General features: G+C 37.6%; 3 protein-coding genes across 4 annotated transcripts; 2 read left to right on the forward strand and 1 right to left on the reverse strand.

The window, feature by feature from the left end:
• Window positions 1-2,339: 2,339 nt before the first annotated feature.
• Window positions 2,340-9,430, forward strand: sertm1 (serine rich and transmembrane domain containing 1). Its single transcript, XM_082157046.1, has 2 exons — window positions 2,340-2,667; window positions 8,972-9,430. Exon 2 carries the CDS (start codon window positions 8,991-8,993, stop codon window positions 9,318-9,320), a length of 330 nt encoding a protein of 109 aa, XP_082013172.1. The 5' UTR covers window positions 2,340-2,667; window positions 8,972-8,990; the 3' UTR covers window positions 9,321-9,430.
• Window positions 9,431-11,400: 1,970 nt separating this feature from the next.
• rfxap (regulatory factor X-associated protein) lies at window positions 11,401-13,522 on the forward strand. The gene is made up of 3 exons (XM_082158315.1): window positions 11,401-12,002; window positions 12,102-12,212; window positions 12,804-13,522. The coding sequence occupies exons 1-3, from the start codon at window positions 11,643-11,645 to the stop codon at window positions 12,897-12,899; spliced, it is 567 nt and encodes a 188-aa protein (XP_082014441.1). The 5' UTR covers window positions 11,401-11,642; the 3' UTR covers window positions 12,900-13,522.
• A 52-nt stretch (window positions 13,523-13,574) lies between these two features.
• Window positions 13,575-20,620, reverse strand: smad9 (SMAD family member 9). 2 transcript variants are annotated; one of them, XM_082158312.1, is made up of 7 exons: window positions 20,476-20,620; window positions 18,335-18,918; window positions 17,963-18,220; window positions 17,710-17,817; window positions 16,612-16,833; window positions 15,613-15,869; window positions 13,575-14,119 (listed from the first exon to the last, which is right to left on the reverse strand). In XM_082158312.1, the coding sequence occupies exons 2-7, from the start codon at window positions 18,744-18,746 to the stop codon at window positions 13,976-13,978; spliced, it is 1,401 nt and encodes a 466-aa protein (XP_082014438.1). In that variant the 5' UTR covers window positions 18,747-18,918; window positions 20,476-20,620; the 3' UTR covers window positions 13,575-13,975. The 2 variants fall into 2 exon arrangements, with proteins under 2 accessions (XP_082014438.1, XP_082014437.1); XM_082158311.1 differs by having other exon boundaries at window positions 17,710-17,820.
• Window positions 20,621-21,528: the final 908 nt, after the last annotated feature.

Genomic DNA, 21,528 nt, shown 5'->3' on the forward strand with positions numbered 1-21,528 from the left:
ATATTACCCTCTAACTCCCGTCCTTGCACATTTCATGAGGCGAGCGAATTCTCATATGAATGTTAAAAAGCCAAACACTAACATTCTGTCATAATTTACTCAACCTCATGTTGTTCCAACCTCTCATATTGTATGACTTTCTCTCTTCTGTTGAACATAAAAGAAGTTTAAAATAAAATTGGAAAATGTTTTTTCCATACACTGCAAAAAATGATCATATTTTAATGGTAAAAGGCTGTAAAAACCTGTTACTTGGTAAGTTCCTTTACTACATACTGTGAAAAACTATAATATAAATTTAACGGGACATTTCAAAAGAACAGGTTCGATAATTTGCAGTGAAAAACGTAGATTGACATTCCAAGTATTATCTGTGTGATGCTCGATGACTTTTTATTTTTGTACATTAGGGTTTTATGTTGCATCTTATGTTTTTAAATTAATGTTTATTGCATTATTTTTATGACATGCGTTTTACCATGATAGTGTTTTGTATTTGTGTGCGTGACACTGTGTGTACTTACTGTATATTAGTTTTTATCTCCCTAGCTTGTGGAAAAGCTACTTGTGATGAGCTTTGATTTTACATGTGGCTTTCTCATTACCACCTCTGTTTTATGGTGGTTGTCAGTGTATTATAAAGGTACAAAACAGATTTTAAATCTTCAGTAGGTTGGTATATTAATATTATATCAGTTAATTAAATATGTTGTGTTACTGTAAATTTAAGTTCAACCCATTAAACCTAAAATGCTGACTTTTTTTTACAGGAAATTTCATTCAGTGTTCTTACAATGCACTGTGAAAGTCAATGAGGACCAATATATTCGACGCCATTGACCTTCTTTGCATGGGCAAAAATAATTGGATGAGAACAAACTTGAACTGAATTGAGCTGGGGAATGAGACCACTGTTTTCTGCAGAGCTGCTTTATAGCCGATTCGACTTTGTTTTTATAACTGATGAATTTTGAAACATCAACACTGATATTGAACTAAATTGAATCAGCATTGATTCAAATTAAATAACTACATTATTGTCTTGTGTAGAACTTCTTATATCTGAACTGAACTCATTTCATATTTGATGAATTTGAAACAGTTATTTAACTCAATCAACACTTAACTCAATCAACTGACTTGAGTTGAATAATGACACTATTGTCTATTTTGAGCTGCTTTAAAGCAGAATTAGAAATTGTCTAATTTTTGATGAATGATCACTGATCGTTATTTTCCTGTTTATCACTGCGAAGCTGCTTTGAAACAATATAGCGCTATATAAATAAAGATTGACTTGACAAAAGCAGTTGAACGACAGGTTTGGAATAACATGAGAGTGAGTAAATGATGACAGATTATTCTTTTTTTTGGGGGGGGGGGGGGGGGGGGTATGGGAGAACCATCCCTTTAAAAGGACTAGAGAGTTTTCTACTGGTACAAGATGAATCAGTGACGATCACTGAGCCTTAAGAACACAAGCTTTTGTAATTACCGAAACAGAATTCCCATTCCTGATTCACAAAACAATAGCAAAAGCGAGCTGTGCCAGAGAGTCATGCTTTGCTTTGCGCGGATCCATAATCTGTGTTGCGTGTCTTTAGTGCACAGAGCAGAAGATATAAGACCTTCCCAGGAGGCATGACGCCTCTGTCCTATTGACATGCATAGCTCTGCCCCACTGCTTGCATCCAAAGCTCCAACCATATGCCAGCCTGCGCCAGACTATCTGTAGACAGACAGACCGGCACGTCACAAATTCAGTTACTGAGGAGATAACAAAGAGATTTGAACAAAGACAAAACAAGTTTTTTAGATTTTTTAAATATGTAACACTTTACAATGGTAACACTTTATTTTGTAGTTTCCTTGTTACGTTACATTCTTCTATGACATAGTGTTAAAAGCCCTTTTTAGAACCTTTATTTTTAAGATTATGGCTTTACTAAATCATTTATAAATTCAACAAAAACCCTCATGTTTAATTCACAAAGCAGAACAGCCCTTTCATACAATATATGAGCGTGATGTCGCCTGGCTAAAGGTCTCACTGAGTGTTCATTACATCTGAGAGTAACGCCACAAAGACGTCTACAAGAGGCCTCTCGGCTCATGATGCTGATGAGAGCGGTGATTAGCTCTGTCAGATATGAATGACTGAGCACAGCACCATGGGAGAAGACAAGTCAGAAGCCTGTCATCTAGTCTAAGCGGCTGAGCTGAGTAATATCACTGAGATAATCAAATCTCAATTACAGCAATTAAAGTGAGAACGATCGTACCATCTTTTATGAGTTAAGCGAGACATCTTTTTCGTCTTTAATTGAAACATAAATCAGCTGCTAAAGAAACCGAGGAGACGTCAATGAGATGAGAGGGGGACAAGAAAGGGAGAGAGATGATAGGAATGAAGCGGAGAGGGAGGGGGATTCAGAGTACAACAGCTGGACAGTCGATATCCAGCCCACTGTTGAGAATCAGCCCACCAGACCGAGCGCATTCAGATACGCTGCTTCCTCTCACTCTTAGTACAAACACGAGTGGCATCTATTTCAGCGTGTGTTATAGCTTAAGGAATCCCATAAGGAATTCACTCCAGGACCAAGAGATGAGCACGACGGACAGCTGTGTGATTTAGTGCCGACGACTCTTTTTTGCATCAGAAAGGTCAGAATATCTCCTTGTCAATGTTCATTACTCAGAAAAAAGATAAAAGTTGAAGTTATTTTCAATTTGAATGTGAAAAAACTCAAGTGTCTGTGGTGCCATGGAGTATTTGATATTCAAACTGACTTAAATGTGTCATTAAAATGTGCTTAATCTTATGTTATCGTATAGTAAGTGATATAAAAAGATAAATCTGCCTGTGGTAAGTCACAATGGATAGTCATCAGTCATTCCAGTCACTGCAAATGTCTTTTTCTAAATCCCTCTCTGTTTCGCCATCCCCCGCTCCCCTCGTTCATTGACATCCTCTGTGGTGCTTTATGTTTTGAGTCATTTTCTTAATAGCCAAATTCTCCTTCCACAAGCTTCCCTAAACAGAATTCCATAAACAGAGATTAGAGCCACACACTGAAATGACCTGCTGAACTTCTCCTGAAATTGCAGGCAAACCACAAGAGGGATTGAATGATTTATATTGCCGCAGGGATTCACATCTCACTCATAAATTGAAAAGCTGAGGGGAACGTTAAAGTTGACTGAAGAAAATGTCCAGGAAAATAAAATTGATTCCCCTTTGTTGCTGCATGTCTTCTAGCGTTTGCTTCTGCAGACGAATTCATCTCACAACTCATGACTCTTTATGAGACTCTAACCACAGGCTTTCAGGGCTTGATGTGGCTCAGACGACTGTCGTCTCACACAATGAAGCTTAGGGGACTGAAATATGCCAGCGGACAAACAAATAGCAAGTTTTAGTGTTGTGAGCTGAACCGCAGCCTAAAAATACTTCACTTGTTTTGTCCAGCATAATGTACAATTTTTAGGGTTCTCAAAAACAAATTCTGAACACCGTGAGAAATGTTACAGTGATTTGCAAAATTGCAACTCTTTAAATTAATATGGTAACACTTTACAATAAGGTCTCATTTGGTCAAATGCATTAAAGTGCCCTTATTATGCTATTTTAAAGGTTCCTAATTTTGTTTTGGAGGTCTCCTACAATAGGTTTACATGCATCCAAGATCACTTTAATTTTCTCATAATATACAGTGCACATCACTTAATTTCTCAAAGAGTCTGAAAACGATTTGTTCGAAGATTCTGTCTCTCTAATCCCCCCCTTTTCGACTGGTCAGATGGCACAGTCTGTTGTGATTGGTATATCACTTACAGTGCGTTTCGGAAATGGAAAAATCTGAATTTCAGCTTCGGAGGCTTCCTCAACGTTCGATACACAGTGATATGAACGATGGCATCTGTGTTTCCATATCAATTCTAGAGAAAGTCCTCATCCTTTAGAAGTGCACGCAAAGTAGATTTGCAGCACAGAAAACAGTCTTCTTGACGAACCAAACTCTTCCAGTCTAAGAGACAACTACAGTGTTTTAGGGCGGATCAAAGTAGATGTTGTTCAATGGCAGCTAATGAAGACCATAGGCTATGTAAGTATCTAACCGGAAATGAGAATGAAATTGATGACGACTCATTTCAGCCTTATTATAGGTCAAAGCAATAACCTCAACAACCCATCATGACTGCCTCTGCTTAGATAGAAGTACCCTGTGTCTGCCCTGAGCAATCCTGTGAAGTGTCTCCCATAACAGAGGAATCGAAGGAAAAGCATTCAGAAGACAATCTGGCCAATTGTGTGACAGTGCGTCCTGCCCCAATGGACTGGACGCTTCCATCTGGGCAAACCACAACGGGCAGTGAGTCGTGTTTTCTAAAGCAAAGAGATCTACTTCCGCCATACCGAACTCCTGCCAAATGTCCTGAAATACATTCGGCTGGAGCCTCACACTCACCCTGATCTATTCAATTCCTGGACAGAGCATCTGCAGCATGATTGACTACCTCTGGCAGATAGGCAGCCCTTTGTGATGCAAACCATGGAAGTGACCAGATGAGGATATTGTGAGTGAGCCGCAAAAAGCTCTCTGACTTTGTGCCCCCCTGGTGGTTCAGATTAAAAACCGTTGACATGTTGCCCGAATGTACAAGCACGTGGCTCCCCGCCAGACCCGGAAGGATATGTCTTAAGGCCAGCACACATCTCCCAAAGGTTGATGTGATCCATCGACAACCGTTGGACAATGTCGCCAAGATTCAAGGGTCTGACACTGTGCTCTCCCAGCAACTCAGATGATGTGTTGTAAAACGTCCGACCACCAGCCCTAGTATCTCAGGTATCTTGAAGTTTCGGCCTATTGAAGTTGTGGGGGGACGCTGACATGGACCCCTCTGGAGAACGGCAGGGGGCTGGACTACTATGGGGGCGATGCATCATCAAAATCACCAGAACTCGGAAATCACTTCTGGCCCTGAAGTCAGTCACAGCGAAAACATGGTTGTACAGGCATGTAACGCCGATGAGCAGGTCCTGTTGGCATTCTAAAATTTGGGGTACGCTGCACCTGTGTTTGCTGCTGAGTGGTCGCAGACATCTTCATGAGTCTTTTCAACACCTCAGATACATCGGGATCAAAAAGATGTCCAGGAACGATGGGTAGATCCCTCAAGGTCTTTTTACAATCCTCCGGCAATCTGGCCAGAGCAAGCCATACCTGTAAGCGAGCAGTCAAGAGCGTTGCCGTGAAAGAGCCAAGTTCTCTGTCACGTGCCCCATAGCCAGTAAGGCAAACATGGGACAGAGCGATCAACCTCTGCAGACTCCAAAGAGTTGGAAGCAGCAAAATTAGTTGGCAGACAGTGTTCTCAGCCCGAGTGATGTAGTCAGCTGACTCATACGTTTTCTTCAGAAAGGAATCTATACAGCCACAATGAGCACTAGGTCATTGGATGTTACCTCGCAGTGCTTCGTCTGGTGACACCACCAGTGCAGCAACCGGCGGTTCGACTTCAGGTACACTCCGCACTTCAATGGATTCAGATTCTGCCATTGAAGCCAGAGTGCGAGCAGTCTTGGAATGCCTTTTGGCCATAAACTGAAGAGTATGTGCAGGGCAGTCATCAAGACCAAGATGGGTCACTGCCATCCGAAGCACTTCCAATGTGTCATCCACCGGGGGTGGAGCAGTCCCTGAAGAATGAAGAGAGCCCTCACCAGAACCACCAGCTACCGTAGATCCCACTGGCTTGTCCTGCAGCTCAGAAACTTTAGTGGGAAGATGATCCTGGAAATGTGTGTTGGAAGCACATGCAGGCATAGCATCAAGGTGGGGGCTTTGTGTAGTAGAGGGTGTCAGGTAGGCTCTATGCTAGATGATTGTGAGTGAGCGTCCTCTTTGGGAGCCACAGCAGCAGTAAGAACTGAGTCTGCTGGTTGGAGGTTTTGCAAGAGACGTTTCATGTCTAAAGAAAGGCAAGCAACTTTCCTTGATAACAGGTGCCCAGCCAAAAGACTACCACTAACACTAGGTTTTTTCTTAAACCAGCAGCTGCTGAGGCGTGGCACTTTTGAGCTCTCTGCTGCAAAGTCAGATCTGCTTGCAAAACACTAGCATCCTGGTTGTGGTCCAGTCCCGCTACTATGCGGGCATGGGTCCTTAAGTGCTTCCTTCAGATGCTGAACACCCAGGCATGATGGGCAGAGATCATGCCTATTGTCAGGAAGAAGCTCATTAGGACAGAGCTTGCAATTCAGTAGGAAGGCAATAGAAATTGAGTGATACGCCATTTGAACTGTGATAATTAGAAACCCTCTGGATACAACCACTAGGAGTGATAGCAAAATCCCTCCGGATGAACCGCGAGGAACAGAGAAAATAGAGTTTGGTCTCCAAATTCGACCGAACACCCATGGTTAAGATCATTGGACAGATAGTACAAGTCAAAGTAAAATGCGAAACACCGTCAAAAACACAAAATTCGCTCAGAAAAGCTAGTGAACAGCATGGTGACACGCCTCAGGATAGAACCGTGAGGTAACTGACACCATACAGTAAGCAAAATAAAATTCTCACCAAAAATTGTAAAGAGAAAATCCAGTATGAATTTACTCCAATGCAAAACGCATCATCACAGCTTGGGAGGACGAAAAATGAGCTGCTTTTGGAAAGCTGCTCTTGACGATGAGAATATATTCCCTCAGCTCAGCTCACATCACTACGTGACTTCATTGGTATATGTTTTTCAACCTATCTGGCTGGCGCTGTGATTATCCACTAATATAGCACCATCTCTGGCGGTCAGGAGGAATGAAACAGAACTAGTTTTACCATCAAATTGAACCCTTTCCTGCCATTGACAGAATTTTCTGTCATTTATTTGACTATGCCTCCCAGCCATTGATGGAATTTCCTGGCTTACCATTACGCTACTACGCATCTTCTGAAAGAGTAAAGAATCTCTGGATCAACACAGGCAAATTAGGAGCAGAAACAAGCAAAAAAAATCATATGCACGCTGTAGTCTTTGAAAAAAAAGTAGATTTTCTCAGCTTTTTGTTCAGCTTTTTTTAATGAAACTTACGCACATTCAAGTGTTGATAAAAAAAGAATGCATGCATCATATTCTTGAATCATCCAATGATTAAGAACTATGAATGTGAAAGAACACATAATAAAAAGTCACATAGTGTCTTGAAATCAGATGGTGACAGCTCATTTGCAGCTCATTTACACACTAATGCACACATGCTCTCTTATGGATTGGTATGAAAAGGATTCTCGCACAGCTGAGGTGACCTCCACCAAATTGTGCTCGTCTCTTGGGAAGAACTAAATGTGAATCATGTAACGCTGTCTGTCATATGAGCTTATAAATATGAAAGACTTTTATGCTCAATGCTGAATGTTTGTTGGTAAGCTTCCAATTATAGATCAGATTTAGACCACAAATAAACCAGCTTTGTAAAACCCCACTGTTGATACCGACAGCCTGTCAAACAAATGATTTGGCATGTTGTAAATTCGGAAACTCTGTGACATTTTCCTGCTCAGGCACCTCTCAATCTATTATTCATGAGGTGTGAGTACGAAGGCTGTGTAAACAACAGACTGACCTTCTGTGTGCACCACTGAGCCAGTGTGACTAACCCCAAAGTCCTAATGGACCGGCGATGGCCTAACAACAAGCTGCACCAGCTTATGAGCCCACTGATATGCAGGTTGCCTGGATACAAAAAGCATAATTAAATGTGATTATCATCCTCTTCACATTCAATCTGAAGTATTTAAGTGTTCTGGTTGTTGTTGTTTTTTTCTGAACAGTAAAAATTCAACATTCATCAAAGACAGAGGTCAGAAAAGGAAATAGTCAGTGAACTCTGGTGGCTCAACTCATTAAATATGACTGGCCTGTTAGATGAATAAAAGGAAGTGTAAGACAACAGATTGGGCACTGTTGCACTTGGAAAAATGTCATGGAAAAAAATAGTTTGACGGGTGTAAGATATTCTCAAAAACAATATTATAATAAATGTTCAGTATTTATTCAAATTATATTATTATTAGTGCCATCAAATAAATGATTTGTAATTAATTAAATCTAACATAAAATATATGTGTATATATGCATACACACACATATATATACAAACTTTTATGTTAGATGTGATTTATCGCAATTTTATATATATATAAATAATGTATATTTATATAAATACATTTCAATATTTAATAAATTGTTGTTCGTTCCCATTTATAATTTATTAAATATTTCATAAATGTAATAAACATATTAAAGTTTGACCTATCAATGCTGCAGTAGGCCATTAGTGTGAATGGGAAATTAAAATGTCCAGTAATACTTTCAAATATCTAATCTAAGATTTCAATCATATATTCACATAATCCTAATCCTAATATATATATAAAATAAATTGTATATTATAGTATTAGTCTAATATATTATTTAATTATTCAATTCAATTCAATTCAAATGTATTTGTATAGCGCTTTTCACAATACATATTGTTTCAAAGCAGCTTTACAGAAAGTGCATTTCAGATTATAAATTATAAATATTATATAAAATTTAAATTAAAATGAATTATTTAATAATAAACAAATTATAAAAATAGGTATTGTATTTTAATATTGTAATATTGTAATATAACATAACATATATAATATAATATAATATAATATAATATAATATAATATAATATAATATAATATAATATAATATAATATAATATAATATAATATAATGATTAAAAAAAGTATTAATTACAATTACCTATATTAACTATTATGATTACAATTAGTGGTAATGGAACAACATTAATGTGTCCAGTAATACTTTCAAATATCTTCTGTATGATCATATGTTCACACAATCCTAACCCCTGAGGTTTTTAATAATAATTGATCTATCCTAATCTATCCTATCTTCCCAACAGATTCCCAAATCCATCAGGTATGTCTGGGATGGATGGGTCGGTGGAGGAGATGAATGGTACTAGAGTAAACAGCGAGAGTTTCCTGAGGTTCAGCCCTACGTCTGTTTCTACCGAGGCGGCCGCTGCTTCATATGGACGAACTGCCAATGTGTACATCTACGTCTCCATCTTCCTCAGCTTGCTGCTTTTCCTGCTTACCCTGTTGATCATTGCTCTCCACAGGCTGAAAAACATCATATCCTCTAGTTCTTCATACCCAGAATGCAGCAGTGAGGCCGGGAGCTCCTTCACTAACATGGAGATCTGCAGTGTTTCCTCACAGAGATCCACGGTGTCCTCGCTGTCCTGACAGCAGAGAGAGACAGAAGGATCACACACATGTCTGAATGTACTGATAAACTAGAAATGTAGAGATATTTTAGAGGTAAATTTGTTGTATAATTAAACATTTATCATTATTATCAATTTCATTATCAGTTTCATTATTAAGTTGAGGTTTTACATGAAATAATTCTGTCAACAGTATAAAACAACTGTGTAAAAATGTAGACCCACAGAAGATCCTCCAGATGGACTGAATTGAAGCATTGTCATAAAGGCCTTGTATTTCGATTTTGGAAAAATGTTAACATACATAATGAACTGTAAATAGAAAAGCTGCCATACTGTCTCTCATATTTAAAAAATATATATATTTGACAATATGATTACACTTACATATACATAAGTATTATATCCTTTATAATAGAATACAACATGTCATCTCTTGGAAGGCTTGAATAAAATCTGATTTGCTCATAAAATATGCATAAGAAACATGTCTTTCATTCACCATGCAAAAAAAGTTACAGAACAGAAAAATCATTGGTTAAAATGCATTAAAAACAGTGAAATAAAAATATATTTTATATTATTATATTAGCTTGATAAAAATTATGCAGATTTTTTTATTTTTGATGATTTTTATTTGAATGCTAGTTGGAAACTGCACTCTTACAAATACATTTCATTGCATTATAAATTAATAAAATATAGCAAAAATAGATCTTCACTTTTGCATGCACTTTTAACCAACTTATAGTGATTTTTATGAAGCCAGTTTCACTCAAGTTCACACAGGTCACACTAATGGACAGGGTCCACTAATGTTTGATAACCAGAAAATGTCCAAATACTTTGTCTTAATTTTTTTTTAATTTTGTTCTTGGCTTTTTTAGAACAAAACAGAACAGAATAAAACTGGAACCCCATGTCTGCCACATAAGAATACTATTTGCATTTATAGAGGCTGTGAGACTTATGAAATCCCTGCCTTAGTGACTGATCTCTCCTTATCATTTATACCTCTTATTCACTTTGCCTTGTCATAATGATGCTCTGCTTTATAAGTGAATTTAATGCACTGCTTTTAAAAACTTGCAGCTAGTTATTTATTAAATAGGTTTTACTTTTCAGGTATTTTTAGTTTACTAAGTTATTTCTAAATGTAGTCTATTAAACTATATTTAACTTTATTGTATGTTTTTTTTTTTATTACGCTACTGGTCCTGAGTAAATATTTCGTTCTCATGTGTCAACATGCACACAATGACAATAAAATACCTTGAACCTTGAGAAGAAGAAAATACATGCTTTGGTAAATTTATAATTATGACATAAAGTAAAAATTATAAGATACTGTCATAATTATGACATAAAATGTCAAAATTATGACAAACTAAGTTGTAATTATGAGCTAATGTTGAAACCGACAGTCAGAATTGAGACAAAGTCATAATTGTTACATCAAAAAGTTGTCAATTAAAATCAATTATGATTAAAAAAAAGTTTCCATGTCATTATTTACCTTTTTTTTTCTTATGTGGCGGAAAGGGGCTTTCATGTAAAACACAATAGAACAATTTTATGTATTTGAACTAATAGATACTATTTGCAATGGACGATGCATATAAAAAATTCAATCTGCAATACAACACCCAAACATCGATCCAACACAGAGGAGTGATATGGTTATTAGGAGTGTTTACTAAGAAGTCTGACAGCTGTTGGAAAGAAACTAGAGACTAGAGCTGAGATCCCAACGCTTTAGAGATCTCAGCAGTTATGTGCTGGGTTTGATGGTTCCTTACTTGAACTTGAGATGTATTCTGGTAGCCTATTTGTTGGGGACAGACAGTACAGATTGCCACACACCACACAGGGATACGATGTCAGAATGCTCTCCATAAGCGGAGTAGACCATGTTGGCTTTTTGCGCTATCGTCTGCCATTTAGTTTGATATTTTGTTATCTAATGCAATGACATTCATATATTTAAGTGTCGCCTACATTATGAAAATGTAGTTTAGGGCCAGTGAATTGGGAGTATCTATGAATCTGCATCGCAGTTTGGTGCCGGTAGAGGGCGAAACGTCCATTTGATTCACACAAACACACACACACACAGGCGAGTCTCTTTCTGCAGCGGCCATGACTGTTTTGTTTTTGTAGTGACCTCCTTTAAAGCTCATATTCCTTTCCTCCGTTTTTATGCTGGTATATTATATTTATTGGGTTACTGCAATTTACAATGCGGTATTTTAATGACAGACAGATAAAATTCGTTTTAAACTAAAGTATTCTGTGCCAAGTCTGGTCCGTATAGTTGAATGACAGGTGAGACTCGACAAACATGAACGACAGCGTTCATATTAGTTTAGCAAACACGGGTAAAGACAGCCAAACCCCCGCACCCGCGGAGAGCAGCACCACCACCCCGTCCGACCAGGAGAACTTCCCGTACGACGCGGAAGACCCGGGCGACGAGAGCGACGTGCTGGAGGCGAGAGACGACGAGCTCAACGACGACGAGACGTCCGGAGAGAGCGAGAACGTGTCCAAGACCTGCATCTATGACGGCTGCACGGAGACCACGACTCAGGTGGCCAAAGCCAGGAAACCCTGGATGTGCAAAAAACACCGGAATAAAATGTACAAGGACAAGTATAAGAAGAAGAAAAGCGACCAGGCCATGTCAACTGGAAAACTAGACGTAAGAATCGTTTGGACAAACAACAGTCTCAGTTTAAGGTCCCAACTTTATAAGCTTAATTTCAAAATTTCAAACTGTTTTGTCTTTCGTGATGTGTAGGAGGGTACGGAGGAGAGGCCCGTGTCCGTTACTAAGCAACGGCTGGGTACCATAGGAGACCGACCAGCCAGACCCTCCCTCATTGAGCAGGTGCTGAACCAGAAGAGACTGGTGAGTGCATTAAAACACTTTATTGAGCTAGAGTATTTTTACTCGTACACCCCCTGGTAACCTAATGCAGTGGGTGCAGAGGTGTGTGGGTATTAGAGTAGATAATGAATAATTCATGTAGCCATGTAAAAAAAAAAAAAAAAATCCTGGAAAATGATATTTGAATTAAGTTTCTTTTTCTTAATATTAATCAATTTATTTCAAAATCAAAAAGGTTAAATGTTAATGTTAAATTATGTGCAGTACAAAAATACTATATATATATATGCTATGTAGTATATATATTAGTCCTGTCAAATTGAATCTAACAAAAGTTTTTGTTTATGTATATATATTATTATATTTATATATATATTATATGTCTGTGTGTGTATATATACGTGTGTGTGTGTATATATATATATATACTGTGGTTTCATTTGATTTTTTCTTCCTAGCTTCCATTTTTTTTTTTTACTTTTAATTGACTGATTTGTATATCTCTGCATATTTTATATGTGACAAATGTCATTAATATGTATATTACCTGAATATTCTTTCTTAGCAAAGTGACTTAGCATTAGCTGATGTTATGTTGTTTTGGGGTTTCAGTCTCTTCTGAGGAGTCCAGAAGTCATCAGCTTCCTTCAGCAGCAGCAGCGTTTACTGACCACACAGAATCGGCCTCAAACACAGCACAACTTCTGAAGTCTGCAGATGCTTTACTCATCCTGTTGAGGATTTAATGCGCTCACAATTTCACAGAAATTCAAAATGGGGAATATTCTATATGTGTGACCTGCAGCTGTCCTTGATGGTGTGAAGACTATCAACACTGCATTCTGAAAACTGGGATGTTTGACAAGGACCCGATCGATCTAAAATACTGCTGTCATCATCAAGCTCGTTGATATCATGAAACGAATTGGCAGCTAAATCTTCTGTATATTAATAATGCGTTTGACTAGCCATCCTAGCCTCATTTGTGCCATTTAGTATTTTTAAATTAATGAGAGAAAATATGAAACGGCAGCTGTAGAAATTCATTTTTTGAGATCTTTATCTAATCTGTAATGTTTGTTAATGTCATCATAATGTCATCAATGAAAGCTACAATTTAGTTTGACCTTTTTAGCCACATCTTGACAGTGTAGCTGAAAGACACAGCATACACACAGAATTGTTCAATCAGCTTTATTATTTTAAAGATGGGGCAAATGATAAGCAAATCCTTCAATAAGCAAAGGAAGTTTTTACTGATCTTGTGAAAATTGATAACCTGTAGTTTTAAAACTTTAATTGCATTAATACAAATTAGGTGGATTTTTTGACTTCTGATATTTCATATTTGTGTTCGGGACATAAAATAATCAGGCACAAATATAAGAGAGGTTTTTGTATTACAAAAACAAGAAAGCTAACGCGAGTGAAAAAAAAACAACAACATGAAATGTTATAGAAGGCACAAATATGACACAAATATTTCAACATTTCCAGAACAAGTACCTGCCTACTAACATACTTCTTTGGCTTCCTAATACAGCGATTCAATCTGAATTGGTCTCAGCTACTATATACTGTGAAACAGCAAAGTTTTTTGTTTTTTTTAAACAATGCAACACTTAAATAACCACACAGCTGCTTATTTAACAGCATGATATTTCCTGGCTGATTCTATGCCAGTACCATAAACATCCACTGAAAAGACAGAGAGAGAGCTTTATGTGTCTTGGGTTGCTATGAAAGTCTTTTGGGGAACTATATTCCCCTTGTCCTGTAATGCATTAGGACACAGAGGAAATAGGATTGTGTGGGGAGCCCATTTGGGTCAGAACTTTGTCCAGCCACTGCAGGGGCCCGTGCAGGTGTATTTCTATCCAGCAGGGGGTGCTGGTGACATCCTGACGGTGGTACTCGGCTCCCCAGCCCTGAGAAGAGGAGACATTTGATCCTCAATACTTGAGCATCTTTACAAAACATCTTAAGCACGAAACATGTTTTAAAGGAATTGCAAAAATAAATGCATACTAGTTTTCCAAAAACTAGTTCCAAAAACTAATTTGCATGTCATTCATAAAGTATTTTAACAGAAATAATCACAAACAATTTGTTATGTGTCTGCATAAATCAAGCTGGGAATATTGCGCATGTCGTATCAGTCGGTAACAGAAGAACTCCAGAGCTATGGGATCTGCAGTGTTTTGGCAGAGCAACATCAATAAAACAGCAAGCCAAAGACTAGAATAACTACATATTACATTTGCATAGCAACACTTAGAAGATTTTCTATTTGAAACTGCTAACCACCTAGAGAGCTGTTGGCTTGTGATTGACGTTTATGAACTCTGTATTTGCGATAGTCCTTAACAGCAACTTTTTAACCTTGTTGTTGGAGGTAATAAACTTCACAGACTTGAGTCTTATATAAAATACTGTATATTATTATATTTATATTTAGAATAAACTATAAAATCAAGCAGATTTGAGCATTTTCTGAGGAAAAAGAGAATAGAGTTTAGGTTTGGGTATCGAGAACAGGTCCTTATTTGGTTCTATTTAAAATTCTTGTACGTAGAACTGTTTGGTACTAAAATTCTTTCTAAAAACGTAACTAAAAACACCTTTCTAAAATTCTCTGACAGAGTTTCATAGTTATACACTAGCCTACTTAATCGACATGGGACCACTACTGAATTAAAAAATGCAACCAGTGTAGACTGATTTCTGAACAAATAAATCTAATAAGACTGTCCTTTTTAGTGAATCAAAAGCAAAAGCATACTGCACAACCAGTGTAGCCCGATTCCTAAATGAATGACTCTTATGAGGCAATTCTTTTAATTGAATCAAAAGCATACAGCTCAATCATTGTAGACTCATTCCCAATCCAAGGACTTTTATGAGACGGTTCTTTAAAGTGAATCAAACGCATCTAGCGCAACCAGTGTAGACTGATTCCCAGTCTAAGGACTTTTATGAGATGGCTCTTTAAAGTGAATCAAACCCATCTAGCGCAACCAGTGTAGACTGATTCCCAATCTAAGGATTTTTATGAGACGGTTCTTTAAAGTGAATCAAACGCATCTATCGCAACCAGTGTAGACTCATTCCCAATCCAAGGACTTTTATGAGACGGTTCTTTAAAGTGAATCAAACGCATCTAGCGCAACCAGTGTAGACTGATTCTCATTGTAAACCAAGGACTTTTATGAGCTGGTTCTTTTAAGTGAATCAAACGCATTCAGCACAACCAGTGTAGACTGGTTCCCAAAGGAAAGACTCTAATGAGTCAATTCTTTCTAGTGAATCAATAGTAATGGCGTTTACGTAACCTTTATTAGCAGCCCAATAGGGTTTATATGGTTGTATAGGCTACTGTATATGCCATTATATGCCACATATTCTATATAAAGCTCTTTACCTTGACAAAACTCATCCTGATGGTGCACATCTTGGTGAGTTCATACACCACCTCAAAGCCGTGATTTACCGACTGCGACAGAAGCTGGGCAAACAGCTGGTTGTTGAAGATCTTGAGGCTGCATCCACTCGGGATCTTGCAGACGGTGGTGGGGTGGAAACCATGCTGGTAGTTACAGTTCCGACTCTGAACGAAAATACTGCTGTCACTCAGACACTCTGCGTACACCTCCCCTCCGACGTAATACAAGTGCACACCTACAACAGAAGAGAGAAAAGGGTTTAAAGCATGTTTCTAGTTGCACATTTAACTGAGACTAAATACACTTACAGGTCCACAAAAAGAATTAAAAAAATACAGTATAACAACAATTCTAAAGTGGCTTTTATAACACAACTGTGAACTACTGCAAAGTCTACACATAAAAGAGTATATCACCACCTTGGAACTTGGTAAATCCCAGAAATCATTATCCACACACCCAGCATTCATCATGTTTTATCAAGTGCCAAGCGGAAACTTTAATAATCTCCATTCTCCTGAAGCATCCTGATCTGGATTATGTCGTTGTCCTTGGCGCTCTTCCAACTAGGATCTCTCACACAAGTATGGAACTCTGTGCCCGGTGTGTGTGTGTGTGTGTGTGTGTGTGTGTGTGTGTGTGCATGCATACTTCTCTCTGTTACTGTTGTAACCTATGGCAACGCTTAATGTCTTTCCAACACTGGCACAGTGACGCTCATCCAGCACCCTGAGAAAAACCAACATTTGGATAGTGTGGACTTTATCTTTCTCGCTGGGTTCCTGAAGTGCAGTGTTGACTGACCAGCACTATCTGGCGCCATAAAAACAGTGTGTTTTTATTACTTTCTTTTAGAATTGCATCAACTGATTGAAGACCATTATCAGCTTGATCTTCTCAAAGCAACAATTTCAGATCCAAAACCTCTCAACAAAGACAAGAATGCAAAAAAAAGAAATGTAAAACTTTAAACAAACCTTTGCCTATGTGTCTGCGAGTGTGTTCAATGGTAGAGTTTCGGTTGACGTTGGATAGTAATCCGAGACAGAATCGGTTCTTGTTGTTGGAGGGATCTGTGAAGCCGTCCACGAGGATGCTTCGGGAAGAGGCGTGGAATGTCTCACCCACCCTGTTGTTCAGTTCGTAATACGCCACTGAACACCAGTATTCTGGTTCCTCATAACACACTGGCCTCAAGTCTGGAGTAAAAAAAGGCATTCATAAAACCGTAAAATATCATGCATCATATCTCATAGTATTCAGGTCTCATTCCGTATTTATGATGAATTTTAATATAATAAAAAAATGCCATTGTGATTCAACACTTTCATTGTTTGGAAACATCAGACTAGATTAATGTTTCTCCTGATTTTAAAAATCTTAGATCCATTAATATACTCTCTGAATAAGAACATGGCTAATACCATTTAAAGCAGGACATTCCAATAAAAAATGCTTTTATAGTAAAAGAAAAAAAGAAAAGAAAAAAAAATCACATCTTGTATATAGTCTGATCATTTCTATTTTCAAAATGAAAACAATGGTTAGGTCTTTCATTTATAACTGGATTAGCTTGAGGTTTAAGTCGTGTGGATTCTGATTGGCTGTCAATGTTTTTATGGTTCATTAGCTGGAAAAAAACATTGTTCTGAAAATGCTTCCAATGATATCGTTCCTCTGTTTCGGTGTCATTATAGCTGTGATGTGGACTTCCCTATTCTCAAATAAAATAAAATAATATTATTAAATCAGTAGTGTTATTTTAGTATTATTTATATACTATTATAGTTTTTATTATTTCGAATTTTCCATTTTTATTTTAATTTAGTTTTTTTCTATTTAGCTTTTTTTTTATTTTAGTCATTTATTCATTTCAATCAATATTTCTCATTTTTGTTTACATTGTTCATCTAATATTTATATTTTATTTTATTTTAGCATTATTTCACTTAACAAAACTTATTTTTATTAGTTTCAGTTAATAATAACAACAGATGAGTAGGTGTGTTCACATCATTTAACTGGTACTGCACATTTCAAAGTACACACATAATGCACAGTAAGTCTAGTGTCACCTCTATGAGGGGCTGAAAAAATGAGTTTATTGGGGTTGGAGGACTCTTCTGGTTTCACATCCTCAGACGGAGTGGTCTCCATCATACTGTAGGGTGGAGGAGGTGTCTCTGCTGTGCAATGAGAACAAAGTTTTTGAATGATCAAGATTTATGAATGTATGCAATTCAGTGGCACTACATTTCATGCAAGGAAGTTAGAAGAGAGCTAATATACAAAATCGTCAATGCTTGAGAAATCATTGCTAATAATGACCTGTGATTTGGTAGGGGCTCCCAGGGTCGGTTCCACTGCTGGGAGAGTTTGGGTAGCTGTGTGCAGTGGGGGACTGGTTTAAAGAGCTGGAAGGAGATGATGAAAACGAGCTACAGGGTAATGCAGGGAAGGAGTCTGGGTAAGTGGCATTTTGAGGCATTAGAGGCTCGTTGTGTAGGGAAGCATTCCGGAACTTTGCTAACAAGCTGTGCTGGGGGTTGAACTCACTGTGACGTGGCACAAGGACTGGGGGTAGAACTGTTTGGAAAAAAAAAGAGAAAGAAGATTACTAACAGATTTTTTTACTAATGCATAAAGCTATAATCAATATGGAAGAAAACAAGAAAAAGTGGTTTGCGTATTGATTTCCACCTGGCGTCTCCACACGGCGGTAATGATATGGATTGATGCAGATATCCTTCTGCTTGGAGCCGAAAGGAAACTCGCAGCAATCCAGCGCTTTGAGCTCATGGTGGGACTGAAGATCCGGCCAGCGCCACACTCTGCAGTAGATAACGTGTGGCAGACCTTTACGATGGGACACCTGGAGCCTTCCGTCCAGGGATCGAGGGATGGTCACACATTTACTGGGCTGGCCAGGACAGCTCAGAGCCTTTTCCAGCTCCTCCATGGCCCCTTTCTTCTTCTTGAGCTTCTTTACAAGGGAATCGACAGCCTTTTCCGCCCACTTTTCCTCCTCGTCTCCTTGTTTCCAGCCCAGCAGCCTTTTCACAGCTGGACTGGTGAAGGAGAAGAGGGAAGTAATGGATGTGGTGGAGTGCATCGTGGGATGGGGCGACACTGGGGACTGGATTTTTTCCTAAAAGCAAGGCAGATCTGTCTTATATCACTTCAAGCCAGGAGCCTCAGTTTATTACTTTACAGCCAAGATACAGCTGGGTGTAAAATAAACCCCCAGACAGGGATGTTTTCGTCAGGCTGTCAACAGTTTTTATCTGGTGAAAGAAACAAAGAAGAATGTCAGATTTAATGTTAATAAGTAAATTGTCAGTATTTTTAACTGCCTTTAATTTGTATTTATTAAAATAAACATAAATAATTATATACTGTATATATAATAAAGATAATAAATAAATTGTAAATGATTTATGTCAGTATTTTCAGCATTTTTCATATAATTGTTCAATATTTTTTAGTTATTTAATTTTTAAAGAATTTAAAATAATGATTTTTAAAAAATACAAAAATTATTTGTGTGTGTAAATATATATATATATATATATATATATATATATATATATATATATATATATATATATGCACACACACACACACACACAATATTATGTATGTGGATGTGTGTGTGATTATTATTTAAAAATTAAATAAAAAAATATTTAACAAATATTTGAAAAATACTGGCATAAACTATTCATTTACAATTATTTTTTTTATCTTTATTATTATTAATTATTTTTTATTTATGCATTTAGTAACCCAGCCTACCTTTTGCATTACAGTAATAACAATTAAGGAAGAAAATGTGCTTAATTGTCATGAAAAATAATGTCAAACAATGTCCAAATCAAAACAAATTTTAAGCTAGATGGCACCATTTTCTTTAAGCAAAATATTTTTTTTTAATGATTTTGGGGTGAAATATGATTGTGAGATTCACCCTATTAGGGCGTAAGATCTTCAACATCATGCTTCAGTGCATGCAGAGATTTCTGAGGTATTGAGGAGTCAACAGTCCTTCTGTTTCTCGCTGCTCCATTCGTCCTCTGCCTTTCCTGTCAAGGCTTTCTGATGCAGAAAATGATCTGCTAAAAATCAATGCCGTTTGAGCATTTGAAACAAGAGAGGCTTGCTTCCATCTTTGGCCAAGTCTATTCAAATAATAGCTTCTGAAAATATGATTGCATGCGATACCAGAGGTGTTAACACACCCTACCTAAATCAAATAATCGTATGAAATGAATGAGGCCATATAGGAATAATAGCAGCGTATGAAATCATGGCTCAGTTTCAAATAGGCGCAGGCCTATTCAGATCAATTGAGGGTGAATACATCTGCTCTGTTCTCAAAGGCAGTGTGTCCTTATGAAACTGGCGTCTGGCAGTCTGAGTGCTGAGATAGGCTTAATCACCTAACTCCCCCGCAAACGCACATACACATCCTTTCCCTCAACTTCACTTTGTTTGTTTGCTTTAAGAAATATTCAAATTTGGCACTTATTTATATATATATATATATATAAAAAGGAATTCCAGGTATACACAACTGTCACAAACGTATCACTGGAGCAGCATCATTAAGCAGCAAGTGGCATAATGTCTGTTTACGCAGCCTCGCGTGATATGGACTAACATGTGAGAAGCAACAAGTTACGTGAAAAAGAAAAAACACAGCGTCAAGACAAAAAGTTTTAAAAAGACACTTGTCATTCCTTATTTTTTTAATCATTTATAAAACTTTTACTTTTTAAGTTCTGAAATGAATTCTAAATGATACCATAAGTGGTATATATATAACACGTTTTATTCATTACCTTATTCTTGTGACAAGTCGAATAACAATCCGCGTAGTTCCGCAAAATAGCCGAATGCTGAATCTCGCGCCGATTGGAGGTGTAGCTACAGCGCGTGTGTTTGGATGGAGCCGCGGCGTCAGTCTGACTGGAGCCTCAGCGCCTTCGTGCGGAATTCATCCGCTGCTCCTGGAACTCTCCCAGGACGTCAGACACAGAGGGATCGTCCCGTTCAAAAGAACAGCCTGAGACTCACTCACAGGCCTATTATTGAGGGAAAACAGGTCATTGTGGGCAGCAGTGTTTCACTTTTAATTTGCTTTCAGTGACAGATGACAAGCGCAGACAGCTGTTTTTTTTGTTTTTTTACAGGAAGTGAATGCACCTTTTTGGCATAAGTTGTAAAGGGAAAGTGATTGTGTCAAAGTATTTAATTTTTTTTATTGGAGTTTTCATGCCTTTCATTTTTAGTCATTCCCAGTGTGCGATTATTCAGTGACTTTCAAGCGATCGACATTTCAAAGGAATTTGTGAGGAATTCGCGGGCTTTAAAGTAAAAAAAACGCTTCAAACAGAAATTACTATTATAAAGTTTTTGTATCAACATAGGTGATAAATAGTGTCAGAAGTACGTTTTGTCGATTTGCCGTCGGATATCGATCCCAACAGAAACGCTCGAGCAGCCAAATGTTGCTATGGTTACAGGGAACGCAACTTCTGATCACGAGCGTCACTAAATTCTAATATTTTAATGGCGACAGAAGCTTGTCTGTATACGTTAAAATACGTACATTTAAGACACCGTCCAACCTTTTTACCTTTGAGGGGGTTGAGAATTGTTTTGGGTCAACCCAACTCACAACCTGGTCATTACAACAGTACACTGTGATTAAAACGAACCGTTTTCGAATTAATTAATAATTTTAGGCTAAACAAAAAAACTTGTTAATTAAAATTTCTATTCTCTCTAAATATTTACCTGTTATATATTTAGAAATTGGAAGCAGAATATTGATAAAGTTAAAGCAGAAAGTAGTAGAATATTTAGTGACAGACTGGCGATCCGCCAGCTCT

This window comes from Leuciscus leuciscus, assembly GCF_965113295.1.
Source record: "Leuciscus leuciscus genome assembly, chromosome: 24".
In the NCBI taxonomy this organism is placed as follows: Eukaryota; Metazoa; Chordata; class Actinopteri; order Cypriniformes; family Leuciscidae; genus Leuciscus; species Leuciscus leuciscus.

What these genes read in the sequence shown, in the direction of transcription:
- smad9 (XM_082158311.1), bottom strand. Translation starts at nt 18,746, where the DNA reads ATGCACTCCACCACATCCATTACTTCCCTCTTCTCCTTCACCAGTCCA. An exon ending in TCGCAGACACATAGGCAAAG is followed by an intron (nt 15,870 to 16,611) that starts GTTTGTTTAAAG and finishes CTTCTGTTGTAG; the next exon opens with GTGTGCACTTGTATTACGTC. An exon ending in TCAGGATGAGTTTTGTCAAG is followed by an intron (nt 14,120 to 15,612) that starts GTAAAGAGCTTT and finishes TCCTCTTCTCAG; the next exon opens with GGCTGGGGAGCCGAGTACCA.
- rfxap (XM_082158315.1), top strand. Translation starts at nt 11,643, where the DNA reads ATGAACGACAGCGTTCATATTAGTTTAGCAAACACGGGTAAAGACAGC. An exon ending in TGTCAACTGGAAAACTAGAC is followed by an intron (nt 12,003 to 12,101) that starts GTAAGAATCGTT and finishes CGTGATGTGTAG; the next exon opens with GAGGGTACGGAGGAGAGGCC. An exon ending in TGCTGAACCAGAAGAGACTG is followed by an intron (nt 12,213 to 12,803) that starts GTGAGTGCATTA and finishes TTGGGGTTTCAG; the next exon opens with TCTCTTCTGAGGAGTCCAGA.
- sertm1 (XM_082157046.1), top strand. Translation starts at nt 8,991, where the DNA reads ATGTCTGGGATGGATGGGTCGGTGGAGGAGATGAATGGTACTAGAGTA.